The sequence below is a fragment of the Erithacus rubecula genome (genome assembly GCF_903797595.1).
Source record: "Erithacus rubecula genome assembly, chromosome: 29".
NCBI classification, from domain to species: domain Eukaryota; kingdom Metazoa; phylum Chordata; class Aves; order Passeriformes; family Muscicapidae; genus Erithacus; species Erithacus rubecula.
In genome coordinates this window covers 3,016,209-3,031,743 of record NC_136681.1, presented here as the reverse complement: position 1 = coordinate 3,031,743, position 15,535 = coordinate 3,016,209, and the positions used below count along the sequence as shown (strand labels likewise).

General features: G+C 48.1%; 1 protein-coding gene across 1 annotated transcript; it reads left to right on the top strand.

Annotated features, from left to right (window-relative positions):
- The first annotated feature begins 5,614 nt into the window (after positions 1–5,614).
- R3HCC1 (R3H domain and coiled-coil containing 1) lies at positions 5,615–15,524 on the top strand. The gene is made up of 7 exons (XM_079328763.1): positions 5,615–5,746; positions 6,432–6,569; positions 7,774–8,647; positions 9,484–9,656; positions 10,599–10,669; positions 11,843–11,938; positions 15,332–15,524. Exons 1-7 carry the CDS (start codon positions 5,652–5,654, stop codon positions 15,478–15,480), a joined length of 1,596 nt encoding a protein of 531 aa, XP_079184889.1. The 5' UTR covers positions 5,615–5,651; the 3' UTR covers positions 15,481–15,524.
- The last annotated feature ends 11 nt before the right edge of the window (positions 15,525–15,535 follow it).

Below are 15,535 nucleotides of genomic sequence, written 5' to 3'. Positions count from 1 at the left end.
CATTTGGCTGTTTGTGTGGTTGTTTTTTGAACACTTTTTGGCACATCAGTTACACCTGGTGGTTGTGTGTCCCTCCCTCTGCATCCTGCACTCACAGCCAGGCACTGGAACTGCTCAGCTTCAGGAGATTTTGCAGCAATGGCAAGCACAAGACAAAAGAATCACTCTGTCATGACATGAAAGCCTTAAAAGGGAGACCTGCAAAAGATTCCCCCAGAGGAGTTGGGGGCAGGGCTGGCTGCTGGCACTGGAAATTGGAGCTGCTGGTTGTTTTTGTGTCCTCCCTGCAGGCCAAACTGGTTGGCTCTGAGCTGCCATTTGTGCTGGGAGGAGAAGGGATCCCTTGGGAGAGCTCAGCTCCAGGGAACAGCTTTGCCTTCAGCCCTGGCACTGCCATCCCACAGGGTTGTGTGGTCCCAAAAAAACCCCAAACCCAGCCCCCTGTGGCTGTTCCTGATGCACAAAACCCCAAGCACCACAGCAGAGCCAAACCCTCATCTTTTGCAGGTCACTTTTTAGCCCTGCTGTGCACGTGGAAAGGTGGGAAGGTCAAATCCCTGAAAATGGAGTTTCCAGGAGGGGAATGTGCCCTTCCCTGGGCTGGCTGAGCATGGCAGGGCAGTGCCTGGCATGGAACAGCAGCCCTGTGCCCAAATCCCTGACTGGGAATGTGCTCCTGTACTGGGAATGTGTTCCTGTACAACTGGGAATGTGTTCCTGTACAACTGGGAATGTGTTCCTGTAAAACTGGGATGTGTTCCTGTACTGGGAATGTGTTCCTGTACTGGGAATGTGTTCCTGTACAACTGGGAATGTGTTCCTGTACAACTGGGAATGTGTTCCTGTACAACTGGGATGTGTTCCTGCAGCACTGGGATGTGTCCCTGCACTGGGATGTGTCCCAGCACTGGGAATGTGTCCCAGCACTGGGAATGTGTCCCTGCACTGGGATGTGTCCCAGCACTGGGATGTGTCCCAGCACTGGGATGTGTCCCTGCACTGGGATGTGTCCCAGCACTGGGAATGTGTCCCAGCACTGGGATGTGTCCCAGCACTGGGAATGTGTTCCTGTACTGGGAATGTGTCCCAGCACTGGGATGTGTCCCAGCACTGGGATGTGTCCCAGCCCTCCCCCCTGCCCCCTCCATCCCTCAGTGGCAGTTTGGGGTGATGGCAGTGGGGGCTGCAATTTCCCCTCCTGGTGATCATTTCTGCCCCCTCAGCCCCAGCCCGGGGCCAGGGCCATCCCTGGGAGTGTCCCCAGATCCAGGGGCATCCCTGGGAGTGTCCCCAGATCCAGGGGATGTCCCTGGGAGTGTCCCCAGATCCAGGGGCATCCCTGGGAGTGTCCCCAGATCCAGGGGATGTCCCTGGGAGTGTCCCCAGGTCCAGGGGATATCCCTGGGAGTGTCCCCAGATCCAGGGGATGTCCCTGGGAATGTCCCCAGATCCAGGGGGTGTCCCTGGGTGTGTCCCCAGGTCCAGGGGGTGTCCCTGGGTCTGTCCCAGGGGTGTCCCCAGTCCCAGGTGTGTCCCTGGGTGTGTCCCTGGGTGTGTCCCCAGTCCCAGGTGTGTCCCTGGGTGTGTCCCCAGTCCCAGGTGTGTCCCAGGGGTGTCCCCAGATCCAGGGAGTGTCCCCAGGTCCAGGGGGTGTCCCTGGGTGTGTCCCTGGGTGTGTCCCTGGGTGTGTCCCCAGGTCCAGGGGGTGTCCCTGGGTGTGTCCCAGGGGTGTCCCTGGGTGTGTCCCCGGGTGTGTCCCAGGGCTGTCCCCTCTGTCACCACTCAGCAGTTCCCAGTTCCCCATGGAATGCTGCACATTGAACCTCTTGTGTTCCTTTCCTCTGTTAGTAAATGGGAGAGAATCCCGGCTGTTTCCTGCCTGTGTGACGGGGGGGAGGGGAGGGACCCCTGGGGCCTCCTGTGCTTTTTCCCACTTGGAATGCAGGGATAGTCCTGAGCTGCTGTATCCAAACCCAAACTCAACAGCTGTTCCACCAGACTTTATTTAACCTGGGTTTGAAAAGCCCGTTATTAAATATTACCACATTTAATAATCTGTCTGGTTTTTTCCTGAACAACCTCTGCTGCTTGTTGGGTGTCATTTTGGACAAAATTCCTGCTTTTCTTTATCTTCCCCTTTTCTTTTTTATCACTCTGCATCTCCAACCTGCATTTTCACAGTCACAGCCCTTTGCCTAAACCATGGAGAAAAGGAAACCAGCTCTAAGGAACCCCTTGATTTTGTAGCAGACAATTCCTAAAGCTGATTTTAGGACAATTTTCCACCCAGCTTTGTGTTCTAATTGTAATTAAGCAGCTCAGACTGAGAGCCTGGTACTGATTTTCCCTCTGCCTGAAGAAAATCGATGTAAATTGAATGATTTGGTGTACAAAAAACCAAATTTCCTCTAAACCCACACTGCCTAAACCAGGAATTCCCAGGCTGTTGATGCTGTTTCCTCTGCTGAGGTTGGATCTGATCCCTGGAGTGCTCCCATGGATTTTTTTACAGGGCTCAGGTCTCACCTACAACCTGGATTTTTGTTCTCAGAACTTCCCTGGAAATCCAGAGGGATTTCCTGCAGGAATAAACATTCCCTGTAATGCTGGGATGCATCAGCAGTGCTGGGAATGACATTCAGGAGTTAAACCCGAGCAGCTGCTGCTTTATTTGGAGTGCTTGGTAATTTTCTGCCTTTGGTGCAGAGTGGGGGATGGAATCAGGGTGCCTGAAATGGAGAATTTTCAGGATATTTTGGTGAGGCAGCAGGGAGAGGAAATCAAGGGCAGCCTCTTGCTGGGTGAGGAAATTAAATATAAAAACTTTGAGGTGAATTGCCACCAAACTGGAGCTGTTTAAAAGAGTGCTTGAGGCTGGAAAAAAAGGAACATTATTATGAAATAATGCAGCTTCCTCAGGGGAGGGGATTTGATCTCTCACAGGAGGAGCTGCTGGGTTTGCCTGTGACAGAGAACCCGAATTTCTGCATCAGAAAATGCACAGAAATTGGAAAAATTGGATCCCATCCCATTATCCCATCCCATCCTCCCACAACCACCCAGCCAGGGGAGATCCTTTCCTACAGCCTCAGAGCAGGTTTAGGTTGGAAATTGGGATGAAATCCCTGATGGAAAATGTCAGGCACTGCAATGGTGAACTCACCATCCCTGCAAGGGTTAAAAATGCGTGGATGTGGCATTTGGGGACATGATTTGGGGGTGGCTGAGGCCACTCTTGGACCTGATGGTCTTAAGGTGTTTTCCAAGCTTAAAAATTCCAGGATTTTGTGTTTTGGAGCTCCTGGGGAGGAGGAGCTGGTTTGTATCTCAGAGGATTTCCTGGGATTTACTGAGGGGACAGATCAGTGTCACCCCTGCCCTGTCACAGGTCACTGTCACCCTGCCCTGTGTGACAGATCAGTGCCACCATTGCCCTGTCACAGGTCACTGTCACCTTGCTCTGTGTGACAGATCAGTGCCACCCTGCCCTGTGTGACAGTTCCAGTGCCACCATTGCCCTGTCACAGGTCACTGTCACCCTCCTGTGTGTGACAGTTCCAGTGCCACCATTGCCCCGTGTCACAGGTCACTGTCACCCTGCCCTGTGTGACAGATCAGTGCCACCATTGCCCCGTGTCACAGGTCACTGTCACCCTGCCCTGTGTGACAGTTCCAGTGCCACCATTGCCCCGTGTCACAGGTCACTGTCACCCTGCCCTGTGTGACAGATCAGTGCCACCATTGCCCTGTCACAGGTCACTGTCACCTTGCTCTCTGCTCGTTTGCATTGAGGACCCTCGAATCAGACCGGAATGATTATTTCCTCCGGGCGGGAGGAGCCGGGACAGGGCGGGAGGAGCCGGGATAGAGCGGGAGGAGCCGGGAGAGGGAAGGAGGAGCCGGGATAGAGCGGGAGGAGCCGGGACAGAGCGGGAGGAGCCGGGATAGAGCGGGAGGAGCCGGGACAGAGCGGGAGGAGCCGGGAGAGGGAAGGAGGAGCCGGGATAGAGCGGGAGGAGCCGGGATAGAGCGGGAGGAGCCGGGACAGAGCGGGAGGAGCCGGGACAGAGCGGGAGGAGCCGGGATAGAGCGGGAGGAGCCGGGAGAGGGAAGGAGGAGCCGGGATAGAGCGGGAGGAGCCGGGACAGAGCGGGAGGAGCCGGGATAGAGCGGGAGGAGCCGGGACAGAGCGGGAGGAGCCGGGATAGAGCGGGAGGAGCCGGGATAGAGCGGGAGGAGCCGGGATAGAGCGGGAGGAGCCGGGACAGGGCGGGAGGAGCCGGGAGAGGGAAGGAGGAGCCGGGGCCCAGCAGGAGGAGCCGGGACAGGGAAGGAGGAGCCGGGAGAGGGAAGGAGGAGCCGGGAGAGGGAAGGAGGAGCCGGGAGAGGGAAGGAGGAGCCGGGACAGGGAAGGAGGAGCCGGGACAGGGAAGGAGGAGCCGGGACAGGGAAGGAGGAGCCGGGAGAGGGAAGGAGGAGCCGGGAGAGGGAAGGAGGAGCCGGGACAGGGAAGGAGGAGCCGGGAGAGGGAAGGAGGAGCCGGGGCCCAGCAGGAGCGGCCGCACCGGGCGCAGGCGCCGCTCCTCCATCCGCCGCTCGGCCCGGCCTGGCCCGGTGAGGATCCGCGGACCCCGCACGGGGCAGCGGAGCAAGGGGGGACAGCGGGGCGGGGGCTGCGGTGGGTCCGGGGTGCAGGGATGGGGGATAACGGGGGATGGTGATGGTGATGGTGATGATGATGATGGTGATGATGGGCTGGAGGCAGCACGTGGCGCTGGGGGTGCGCTGGGAGAAGGGGGAGCAGAGAGCGGGATGGGGGCCGGGGGGTCCAGGGATGGGGGATAACGGGGTGCGGAGGTGCTGGGGATGGGCAGGAAAAGGGGATTTGGGGATGGGGGATAACGGGGTGCAGACGGAGCCAAGCACAGGGGGCGGGTGAGATTTGTAAGGGGTGCTGGGTATCCATGGGCGGGGGTTTGCGGCTGTCCCTCCACGTGTGTCCCTGTCCCACCACGTGTGTCCCCATCCCTGTCCCTGTCCCACCACGTGTGTCCCTATCCCTGTCCCTGTCCCACCATGTGTGTCCCTATCCCTGTCCCACCACGTGTGTCCCTATTCCTGTCCCTGTCCCACCACGTGTGTCCCTATCCCTGTCCCTGTCCCACCATGTGTGTCCCTATTCCTATCCCTGTCCCACCATGTGTGTCCCTCTCCCACCACGTGTGTCCCTATTCCTGTCCCTGTCCCACCACGTGTGTCCCTATTCCTGTCCCTGTCCCACCATGTGTGTCCCTGTCCCCATCCCAGCGCTGAGTCCCCGTCCCAGCGCTGTGTCCCTGTCCCACTATTGTGTCCCTGTCCCCATCCCAGCGCTGTGTCCCTGTCCCACCATTCTGTCCCTGTCCCACCATTGTGTCCCCATCCCAGCGCTGTGTCCCTGTCCCACCATTCTGTCCCTGTCCCACCATTTTGTCCCCGTCCCACCATTGTGTCCCCGTCCCACCATTCTGTCCCCGTCCCACCATTGTGTCCCCGTCCCAGCTCTGTGTCCCTGTCCCACCATTCTGTCCCCGTCCCAGCTCTGTGTCCCCGTCCCAGCTCTGTGTCCCCGTCCCCGCAGCTCCCCCTGCTGCCACCCGGCTCTGTGCTCCATGGACGGGCTGTTCCTGTCGCCCAGCGAGGATGAGTTCGTGGGCAGGATCGCGGGGGAGCTGCAGCATTTCCTGGAGCAGGGGCAGCACCAGCGGTGAGTGCCTTGCACCATTTTTTGGGGTGAAGGCAGCAGCGTTTGGGGTGTGTCTGTGCAGCTCCAGCTGCTCAGGTTTCTGTGGGATGTCCTGTCCTGCTTCAGGCAGGGTTTGGTGGCCATTGGTGGCTTTTACTGGGTTCAGCTGGATCTATTCCCAAGCCAGTGACCTTTGGAGCCCTTGAGGTGGGTGCTGGGCAGGAGCAGGGCTGGCCATGCTGGGCTCAGCTTCTCATGACCTTAAATATTTGTTTCGGTGCTTTTTTTTAAAATAAAATATCTGGCAAAGAAATTCCCCGTGCAGCAGTCAAGCACTTGGGGACAAATTGTGCAGTGACATTGGATGTGGGGTTTATTTATCCAGTTATTTATCCATTCTTGGTTTGTTCCTGGTTTCTGGAGTGTGCTCAGACTGGGAGGATCAGGAGCAGCTTTCTGCTGCTGCTTCCCAGCCTTTCCCATATGGATACAGCAGGAATGAGAGCCCAGACCTCGTGCTCAGGCATTCCCACCCTCCCCAAACTCTATTTTATATATAAAATCTGTCGATAAGAGATTTCACCTCTTAAAAACCATTACATCCAGCTTGCCTTATTTCTGATTTAAATCCCGTGCTGGGAACGAGTTGGGGGTGAGGTTTGTCCAGTTTTCCCAGCTGGGTGATGCCCTGGGGTCTCTCCTGCAGGGTGCTGCTGTTCCCACCCCTGTCCAGCCGCCTCAGGTACCTGATCCATCGCACCGTGGAGAACATGGAGCTGCTGAGCAGCTTCTCAGTGGGAGAGGGCTGGAGGAGGAGGACAGTCATTTGTCACTCTGCTGTCAGGTGAGCTGGGCTTGGGGCTGGAAACCACCCTGGAGTCCTGGGGAGGGAGGCAGAACTCATCCCAGCCACCCTTTGTCACCTTCTCCTGCCATCCCGGGGTGTCCCAGCCTGGCTTTGGGGTGGAGCAGCCACAGCTCCTCTGGGAGTTCCATCCCAGCCTCTCACCACCCTCCCAGCCAGGAATTCCACCCCAAAATCCCATTCCCTGTGTCCTGGTTCTCTGTCCCATGTCCCCAGTCCCTCCCCAGCTCTCCCAGCCTGGCTCCAGCCCTTGGATCAATCCCATTTAAGGTCTCCCATTACCAGTGGCACCTCCCAGACCCTAAAGAACAGTGGGATTTCCCTTTGGGAATTTGCTGCTTCTCCTTTTCCCCTCTGGGAATTTGATGCTCATTTCCTCTTTGGGAATTTGATGTTTTTCCTCTTCCCTTTGGGAATTTGATGCTCCTTTTCTCTTTGGGAATTTTCTGCTTCTCCTCCTTTTCCCCATTGGGAATTTGCTGCTCTTTTTCCTCTTTGGGAGTTTGATGCTTTTTTCCTCTTTGGGAATTTGTTGCTCCTTTTCCTCTTTGGGAATTTGATGCTCCTTTTCCCTTTGGGATTTGGTTGCTCCTTTCCCCTTTGGGAATTTGATGCTTCCCCTCCATTTCTCTTTGGGAATTTTCTGCCTTGTTTCCTTTTCCTATTGGGAATTTGATGCACTTTTCCTCTTTGGGAATTTGATGCTTCCACTCCATTTCTCTTTGGGAATTTTCTGCCTTTTTTCCTTTTCCCTTTGAGAATTTGATGCTCATTTCCTCTTTGGGAATTTGATGCTTCTACTCCATTTCTCTTTGGGAATTTTCTGCTTCTCTTCCTTTTCCTCTTTGGGATTTGGATGCTCCTTTCCCCATGGGAATTTGATGCTCCTTTTCCCTTTGAGAATTTTCTCCTCCTTTTCCCTTTGGGAATTTTCTCCTCCTTTTCCCTTTGGGAATTTGCTGCTCCTTTTCCTTTTTGGGAATTTGATCATTCTCCTTCTTTTCCTCTTTGGGATTTTGATTCTCCTTTCCCCATTGGGAATTTGATTCTCCTTTCCTCATTGGGAATTTGATTCTCCTTTCCCCATTGGGAATTTGCTGCTCTTCCCCCATTGGAAATTTACTGTTTTCCCCCCATCCCTGTGCATCCCCCTACTCACCTCTCCCCATCCCCTCCCTCCCAGGCTTCCCACCGAGACCACGAGTGACCAAAAACCCGGGACCAACCCCCAACCCCGATTTTGGGGCCGGGGGGGCCGGGGGGGGCCCCGGCTGCGCCCCCCTGGGGACACCCACGGGGACAATTCCCGAATTTCCGTGGGATCAGGCAGGATCACCAGGCCACCCAGGAAGAGGCAGGACAAAGCTCTGTATGTGCCCAAAGGGACCAGGAAAAAAGCCAATTGGAGGGAGAGGGACACCCCCAGCCTGGGGGATGTGGCTGCAGGAGGGGAAAACCCCCAAAATTCCATTGGCAAGGATGGAGGGAAGCAGCAGGAGGAGGAGGAGGATGCAGCAAAAGGCAGCTCTGAGCATCCTCTGTGTGAGGAGAAGGTGCCTCCCTCAGGGGACAGCAGCAATTCCTGTCAGCAGGAAAATCAGGATAGAGACTGTTCCCACCAACAGCAAGAGCCAAGCCATGCCAACATCACCACTGCAGAAAACACAGAATTCCAGCACCAGGAAAACCAACCCAGCCACAATTCCACAGAGCTGGAGCGTGGGGAAAGCTCCTCCCTCTTGGAAAAGCACAGCTGGGCACAGCTGGAGGAGCAGAGCAGCAACAAATCCCCAGCTGCAGATTCCCAGAGCTTCTCCACGCTGGAAAACCCACAGCAGGTGGAGCAAAAACCCCTGGAGAACGTTCTGGAAGGTGCAGGGGAGGCTCAGGCTGATGATCCTGAGAGGATCCAGGGCAGGAGGGAGGAAGAGGAGGACAAGGAAGGCTCAGAGGTGGCTGAGGCTCTGAGCAGGAGGCTGGATTTGGCTGCAGGGGACAGAGAGGGGACGAGGCAGAGCAGCCTGGAGGAGGAGAGCACAGCAGAGCTGCTGGCAGAGGTGAGGGAAACTGGGGAAACTGGGGAGGAATTGGTGCCTGGGAGGATTGGAGGGGAAAATTTGGGGAAGAATTGGTGTCTGAGAGGATTGGAGGGGAAAAATTTTGGGAAAATTTGGGGAAGAATTGGTGTCTGAGAGGATTGGAGGGAAAAATTTGGGGAGGAATTGGTGTCTGAGAGGATTGGAGGGAAAAATTTGGGGGAGGAATTGGTGCCTGGGAGGATTGGAGGGGAAAATTTGGGGAGGAATTGGTGCCTGAGAGGATTGGAGGGGAAAATCTGGGGAAAATTTGGGGAAGAATTGGTGTCTGAGAGGATTGGAGGGAAAAATTTGGGGAGGAATTGGTGCCTGGGATGATTGAAGGGGAAAATCTGGGGAAAATTTGGGGAGGAATTGATCTCTGGAAGGATTGGAGGGGAAAATTTGGGGAGGAATTGGTGTCTGGGATGATTGAAGGGGAAAATTTGGGGAGGAATCAATGCCTGGGAGAATTGGAGAGGAAAATTTGGGGAAGAATTGGTCCCTGAGAGGATTGGAGGGGAAAATCTGGGGAGGAATTGGTGCCTGGGAGAATTGGAGAGGAAAATTTGGGGAAGAATTGGTGCCTGGGAGGATTGGAGGGGAAAAATTGGGGAAAATTTGGGTTCTTGGGAGGATTGGAGGGAAAAATTTGTGAAAATCTGGGGAGGAATCAATCCCTGGGAGGAGATTCCACATCCTTTTGGGGTCGGAGTGGCCAAGGTTGATTTGCAGTGGACGAAACCAAATCCTGACTCATTTTTATATTTGAATTCTCTATTATTTTTTAATTTTTTCATCATTTTGGCTGTTCCCAGATCGTTGGGAATTTGAAAGTGAAGGAGATCAGCATTGAGAGGATCAGCCTGGATTATCCCAGCCCAGGACAGGCTCAACTGAGTGAGGGGGACTTGGGTCACATCACTGAGATCTACGACTTCCCCTCCTCCCTGAGAACTGAGGATCTGATGGGAATCTTCTCAGATTTCCAGTGAGTGACTCCCCTGCACGTTCCAACAAAATCCTGAATTTTTGTTTCACTTTCTCCTCTTTGTGTGCCTCAAACTGCAGCAAAAAATCCCTTTAGGCCTGGTTTAAAACGTAGTGTTACACCAGGGATTGGCAGCAAAATCCTGAATTTTAATTTTTCATCTTCCCCTCTTTGTGTGCCTCAAACTGCAGCAAAAAATCCCTTTTGGCCTGGCTTAAAACCCAATGTTACACCAGGGATTGGCAATAAAATCCTGAATTTTTGTTTCACTTTCTCCTCTTTGTGTGCCTCAAACTGCAGCAAAAAATCCCTTTAGGCCTGGCTTAAAACCCAGTTTTACACCAGGGATTGGCAATAAAATCCTGAATTTTAATTTTTCATCTTCCCCTCTCTGTGCCTTAAAGCAGGAGCAGAGTCAGGCTGGAATTGGCAATAAAATTCTCAATTTTAATTTTTCACCTTTCCCTCTCTGTGCCTCAAACTGCAGCAAAAATCCCTTTAGGCCTGGCTTAAAACCCAGTTTTACACCAGGGAAAATTTCCTCTATAGATCCCTTCAATTAAACCCAATAAATTATAAAATTACATTTAAATTATTCTTTAAAATAATATTTTAATTTATTCTTCAGTGTGGGCAGAGCTGGTCCAGCTCTGATTTTCTCTCCCATTTTCCTTTTCCTTTCTTGGGATAATTCCTGAAAATTCCCTTTACAAATCCCCTTCAATTAAACCCAATAAATTACATTCAAAATTACATTTAAATGATTCTTCACATTAAAAAGGAGACATTTAATGTCATTTTTTTCTTCTTTTCCTACATTTTTTCCCCCCATTTAAAACAGAAATAAAACCATAAATCACTGAAACCCCTCTGGGCTGCTGGGATTTGTTGGGGCTTTGCTTTTCTTGCTTTTAATTAAATTTATTTTCTTTTTTTTTGCAGTGAGAGTGGCTTTAAAATCCAGTGGGTGGATGATACCCACGCCCTGGGAATCTTCTCCAGCCTCTCCACAGGTATTTGGGATGGGACTGGTTTGAACTGGTTTGTACTGGGATTTTGTTGGGCTCATCCTATATTTTATTTTATTTTATTTTATTTTATTTTATTTTATTTTATTTTATTTTATTTTATTCTATTTTATTCTATTCTATTCTATTCTATTTTATCTTATTTTATTCTATTTCATTCTATTTTATTCTATTCTATTCTATTCTATTCTATTCTATTCTATTCTATTCTATTCTATTCTATATTATTTTATTTTATTCTATTCTATTCTATTCTATATTATTTTATTTTATTTTATTTTATTCTATTCTATATTATTTTACTCTATTCTATTCTATTCTATTCTATTCTATTCTATTCTATTCTATTCTATTCTATTCTATTCTATTCTATTCTATTCTATTCTATATTATTTTATTTTATTTATTATTTTTATTTTTATTTTTCCTGTTCCTTTTCCATCCTGGAAAGGTTTTGAGGATTTTCTGGAATTTCTGGGATGGGATGTGGGAACTGGTTTTTAATTGTTTTGTCTGCAAGTGTGTGTAATTATAAATAATGATTATGATGATGATGATAATGATAATAGTAATAATAATAATTTTTATTTTTCCCTCCTTTTTTTGGTGTTTTTTACTGGAAAAAATTAATAATAAATAAATACTACTACTACTACTACTAATAATAATAATGTTTTTTCACTTTTTTTCCCCTTTTTTGGGTATTTTTAACTGGAAAAAAAATCATAATTGTAATAATGTTTTTTCACTTTATTTCCTCTTTTTTTTGGTGTTTTAACTGGAAAAAATTCCTACAAATATCCACTCACCTCCCAAGAACTTTGGGAACAGAATGGCACCAAAACTCTGGAAAAATTCTCTTTTTTTTTTTTGGTGGGGGGACAAAACCCTCCAATTCAGATCAGAGTGATTTCCACCTTCATTTATCCCAACTCTTTTATTTGGGATTTCCTCAAAAACCCTAAAATCTCTTAAAAAAAAACCCCCAAAATTATTTTAAAATAACATTTTTCCTATTTTTTTAAATTCTTCCTGCTATCCCCACCACATTCAGCTGCTTCAACCCAAACTTTGGGAAATGCTGGAATTTTTGAGGGTTCCTGGAGCATAATTTGATTTTTTTTGGGGGGGATTAATTGGAGTTTTTGTTTCCTGCAGCCTCCCAAGCTCTGGGGCGTCGCTACCCCTGCCTGAAGATCCGGCCCCTGATCCACGCCAGCAAACAGGCCCGAGCCAGGGCCCTGCAAAAACCCAGTGAGGCTGATGGCTAAACCCGGCCTAAACCCGGCCTAAACCCGGCCTAAACCAGGCCTAAACCCATTACACCCCCTAAACCCAGCCTAAACCCATTACACCCCCTAAACCCGGCCTAAACCCGGCCTAAACCCAGCCTAAACCAAATCCATCCCCTAAACCCGGCCTAAACCCATTACACCCCCTAAACCCAGCCTAAACCCGGCCTAAACCCAGCCTAAACCAAATCCATCCCCTAAACCCAGCCTAAACCCATTACACCCCCTAAACCCGGCCTAAACCCGACCTAAACCCAGCCTAAACCCATTACACCCCCTAAACCCAGCCTAAACCCGGCCTAAACCCATTACACCCCCTAAACCCGGCCTAAACCCGGCCTAAACCCGGCCTAAACCCATTACACCCCCTAAACCCAGCCTAAACCGAGCCTAAACCCGGCCTAAACCCGGCCTAAACCAAATCCATCCCCTAAACCCATTACACCCCCTAAACCCGGCCTAAACCCAGCCTAAACCCGGCCTAAACCCATTACACCCCCTAAACCCAGCCTAAACCAAATCCACCCCCTAAACCCAGCCTAAACCCATTACACCCTCTAAAACCAGCCCTAAACCCAGCCTAAACCCAATCCATCCCCTAAACCCAGCCCTAAACCCATCCCATCCCCTAAACCCAGCCCTAAACCCAGCCCTAAACCAATTCCATCCCCTAAACCCAGCCCTGAGTCCATTCCATCCCCTAAACCCAGCCCTAAACCCATCCCATCCCCTAAACCCAGCCCTAAACCCAGCCTAAACCAATTCCATCCCCTAAACCCAGCCCTAAATCCATTCCACCCCCTAAACCCAGCCCTAAACCCATTACACCCTCTAAACCCAGCTTAAACCAAATCCACCCCCTAAACCCAGCCCTAAACCCAGCCTAAACCCAGCCCTAACCCATTCCATCCCCTAAACCCAGTCCTGAGTTTATTTAATTTCCTAAATCCATCCCTGAGTTTATTTCATTCCTAAATCCATTAAATTAAATTTTTGCAATTGGGATTATTTTAGAATTGGGATTTCTGGGAATAGGGATTTGTTTAAAATGGGGATATTTTGGAATTGGGATATTTTGAATTGGGATTTTTTTTGGAACTGGGATTTTCTAGAATTGGGATATTTTGGAATTGGGATTTTTTTGGAACTGGGATTTTCTAGAACTGGGATTTTTTTTGAACTGGGATTTTCTAGAATTGGGATATTTTGGAATTGGGATTTTTTTGGAACTGGGATTTTCTAGAACTGGGATTTTCTGGAATTGGGATTTTTTTGGAACTGGGATTTTCTAGAACTGGGATTTTTTTTGAACTGGGATTTTCTAGAATTGGGATATTTTGGAATTGGGATTTTTTTGGAACTGGGATTTTCTAGAACTGGGATTTTCTAGAATTGGGATTTTTTTGGAATTAGGATTTTTTGGAATTGGGATTTTTTTTTGGAACTGGGATATTTTGGAATTGGGATTTTTTTGGAATTGGGATATTTTGGAACTGGGATTTTTTTGAACTGGGATTTTCTAGAATTGGGATATTTTGGAATTAGGATTTTTTGGAACTGGGAATTTTTTACAAGCAAAGCCATCGAATTTCCCAGGAATTTTCTCTTCCCTCTCCCCCTGCACAATCCAAAGGACACAAACCCAATCTCGTGGTTGGCAGAATTTTATTCAGGAAGGAGAAATGATGAAGCTGAGCCATGAACATCAGTTGATTGATTACCATTGATTGATTGATTATTGATTATTGATTGATTTCATTGCCTTTCAATCCCATTGATCACAGGAAAGCAAAGCCATGAACCTCAGCAGCAGCAGAGACTCTGAACCAACAATTCCTGGGATTTTCCAGCTCCCTGCAGTCCCAATAAATTCCAATTTTCATGCTCTGAAGGGACCCTGGCACAATGACAAATTCCTGAGTTTTCAGCACTGCTGGATTTCAAGGAAACACCCCAAAAATTCGATTTATTTGCGTCTCCCCTTCATCTGGTTTTTTTCATTTATTCACTTTTCTCAATCAGGAGAAATTAATTAAACATCATAATTAAGCATTCAGTTTCACTTGATTATTTTCCAAATACAAATTGGGATTTTAAACAGTTGAGTGTCTTTTTTTTTTTTTTTAATTAATTAAACTTCTGGAAAAAACAAGCAAAATCCCCCCTTGCTGTGTAGATAACTGCAAATTGATAACAGATTAATTAATTAATCCCCAAATCTAAATTTTTGTGGGCTTGGTGATATTTTGGTGGATTTATTCCTTGCAGATGGAATTGCAGCCATCCAAAAAAAAAAAAAAAAAAAAGACAAGGGAAGACCAAGGGCCTTCCCAAATTATCTGAAATATTTGGATATAATTTAAAATGCAGAATTTTTGGTTTTTTTCCTTCCATCTTTTGCAAGGATTTTGGGGAGTTTCAATTGGGTCAAACTTTTTTTGGATAAATGAAAAATATTTTGGTTTTGAGGATTTACAATTGGGATCAAGCTTTTTTTTTTTGGATAAATAAAAATATTTTGGTTTTGAGGATTTACAATTGGGATCAAGCTTTTTTTTTGGATAAATGAAAATATTTTGGTTTTGAGGATTTACAATTGGGATCAAGCTTTTTTTTTTTGGATAAATGAAAATATTTTGGTTTTGAGGATTTACAATTGGGATCAAGCTTTTTTTTTTGGATAAATGAAAATATTTTGGTTTTGAGGATTTACAATTGGGATCAAGCTTTTTTTTTGGATAAATGAAAAATATTTTGGTTTTGAGGATTTACAATTGGGATCAAGCTTTTTTTTTGAATAAATAAAAATATTTTGGTTTTGAGGCGTTTCAACTGGGATCAAGCTTTTTTTTGGATAAATGAAAAATATTTTGGTTTTGAGGATTTACAATTGGGATCAAGCTTTTTTTTTTGGATAAATAAAAATATTTTGGTTTTGAGGATTTACAATTGGGATCAAGCTTTTTTTTTGGATAAATAAAAATATTTTGGTTTTGAGGAGTTTCAATTGGGATCAAGCTTCTTTCTGGATAAATGAATAAATTAATTTTTCACAGGGGGATGAGACATTAGAAATTTTACCAGGAATAATTCCTGGAAGAAGATGAAAAGAAGAAAAAACAATTCCCCCACACACCACAAAAAACCTGAAAAACTTTTATGCTGACCAAAAATCCCACTAAAAAAAAAAATAAAAAAAATCCAATTTATCCACCGAGCCACAATAATTCGATACCTACAAATCAACAAAACCCATGGAAAAAATTTTAAAAAATCTGATTTTTGACTGATTTAACAATCAATTTCTCCCTCACCAAACCCCAAGTGGATAAATTTCTCCCATTTTTCCCTCCAGAATTCCTCCAGCTGGGAAAAGAGAGACCACAAACAGACACAGCAGTGGCCAAAAGACTCGTGTCCCACGCCCTGGGCTGGAGGCAAAGGCAGCAGGAACCCACAGAAAATGAAGATTTCCAACCAGAATCCTTGGATCAGCAGGAATAATCCCAAAAAAAACCCCCCAAAAAAAAAGATTTGGGGATGAGCGTGGCTGTTAAAT

What these genes read in the sequence shown, in the direction of transcription:
- R3HCC1 (XM_079328763.1), top strand. Translation starts at nt 5,652, where the DNA reads ATGGACGGGCTGTTCCTGTCGCCCAGCGAGGATGAGTTCGTGGGCAGG. An exon ending in CAGCAGAGCTGCTGGCAGAG is followed by an intron (nt 8,648 to 9,483) that starts GTGAGGGAAACT and finishes GGCTGTTCCCAG; the next exon opens with ATCGTTGGGAATTTGAAAGT. An exon ending in CTTCTCCAGCCTCTCCACAG is followed by an intron (nt 10,670 to 11,842) that starts GTATTTGGGATG and finishes TGTTTCCTGCAG; the next exon opens with CCTCCCAAGCTCTGGGGCGT.